Raw genomic sequence first — 1,956 nt, forward strand, 5'->3', positions numbered from 1 at the left:
GAATTAATGTAAAAAAAAAAAAAAAAAGAAGTATGCTACCATTAGTGTAGGAGGCAGATCACATCAATGCGCCCACGAACCACACACTGTTACAACCCTTCTCCCACCACATAAAAGCAAACAAATCATCACCATCATCATCATTATTATCATCATCATCATCATCATCATCATTATCATCTGTCAGATCTGTGACAGACATCGGCGACCATGGTTCTCCGTTCATTCGTTTCCTCGGGTGCTCTAGAAAAAAAGTTTCTATATCTTGATTTTTCACAGTCACCTATTTGTTAAGGCTCTCCAAGAAAGTCGCTTGTTCGTCTACACAAGTGTCCCCAAAACGGCATTTAGTATTTTCCTGATTGCTGTTATCAGTTTTCAAAACCTGCAAACAACCAAACCCAGGAATAAGGGGAGTGGGCTCACCTTTGAGAGAGTTGATGTGCTGTACCGCCATGCGTAGCACGGTAAGCTTGTCCAGCTTGCGGTTCATGGCGCTACACATGGGAATGAGGGCGGACAGCTCGGAGATGTACGTGTTCATCTTGTCCCGCCGCCTCTTCTCGATCTCGCTGTGGTTCTGCCGGGTCATGGGGCTCAAGCTGGGAAGGAAGGGAACGAGGGCCAGGATGTCATGTATTAGTTACGAGTTTTGCGGTACTTGCGACACAATTAAAGGAATTCCGTAACGAGGGTTAAAGTTGGTACTAAGGTTAGGATTTAGGGTTATGGTCACGGTTCGGGTACGGGTTAAAGTTAGGGTTTGGGGTACGGCCAAGCAAAGTTTAGGGTTCGGGTTAGGGTTAGGTCTATGTCCCTTCTTTATTTATCGCGTTTGTTGAGGTGGTTGCTCGTTACGAAAATCCTTCCTAATTACGTCATATAAATATGCACCGCAGATTAGAGGTGATACAAGAGAATAATAAGCACAAACAGAGATAAGGACGACAGATGTTTGATAAGAATGAAGGAGCAAACCACAGCAGAGGACCCACCAACTACCCACAGATCTGGGGGGAAAGGGGGGATGGGGGAGGGGGGAGAAGGGGGAGTATTTCAATCTGAGTACAGAGAGGTCAGACATACGCTTAGGAAGCAAAGATTAAAGGCAAGGGAGGAAGGGGGGAGACCTAAAAAAAGATGGGAACATGATGCACAAACCTGGCTTGGAACAAAAAAACAAACCAAAAAGCAACAGGAAGGCAGAGTGGCAACAAGAGACATAGCGGTTTATTGTGGGAAGGTCCATGAAGCAATATTCAATTCCTCGAAAAGGTAAGACAAAGAAGAAGTACTGAGACGCCCATCATCTGTAGGTGTTAGGTACTTCGCCGTCGCACGCAAGAGACCCGAGTTCCATCACAACGTGGGGAGAATTTTTTAAGGAGTACAAGTGTTTGTTTTTAACTGCTGGGAAGTGGTATTCCTCTCATCCAGGGTTGGTCCTGACAGACAGGATCGAAGCCTGCCTCCTAAATGATCTAAATTGAGTCAAAAGGAGCGTAAAACATCAACAGTTACATTGTTTTTATTCTACCACTTCTTCTTTTCCTTCATTCCAAAACTAAATCAAAAACATAATCGTCATACAGTCTCTCCAGAAGGATCACACAAAAATCAGGCTGAAGACTGATACAAACTCTTCCGAAGAGAACCCACCCCCAAACCGCCAAAGAGTGCAGTCAGCTGACACCGCTTACCTGGGGAGCCTCCCGTCCATGTCCGCTGTGTCCATACATGAGCTCGACTGACCACTGAGTCGACCCTGGGGGTCATCCTCGTCGTCTGAGTCGAACGCGCTGCAAAAAGAAAAGGGGAAACGGTTAGTAGATAGACACTGGCCTGAGTGGCAGGAGAACATGTAGTTTAATAGAAAAGAAAAATCCAAGGGTAGTCATATATTAAAAACTAGTTGTGTGCAAATTTTCTACACCCCTCTCTCTCTCTCTCTCTCTC

The 1,956-nt window shown here is 45.3% G+C and overlaps 1 protein-coding gene across 1 annotated transcript in view; it reads right to left on the bottom strand.

Moving 5' to 3' along the window:
* Positions 1-426: 426 nt before the first annotated feature.
* Positions 427-1,956, bottom strand: part of LOC106012735 (protein cycle) — a gene marked incomplete at its 3' end in the record, with an annotated part of 2,281 nt that continues 751 nt past the window's right edge. Inside the window, 2 exon segments of the mRNA XM_013086536.2 lie at positions 427-602; positions 1,701-1,799. Coding sequence (XP_012941990.2) covers positions 427-602; positions 1,701-1,799 — 275 coding nt within the window.

Source organism: Aplysia californica, unplaced genomic scaffold (assembly GCF_000002075.1).
Source record: "Aplysia californica isolate F4 #8 unplaced genomic scaffold, AplCal3.0 scaffold00477, whole genome shotgun sequence".
Lineage (NCBI taxonomy): Eukaryota > Metazoa > Mollusca > Gastropoda > Aplysiida > Aplysiidae > Aplysia > Aplysia californica.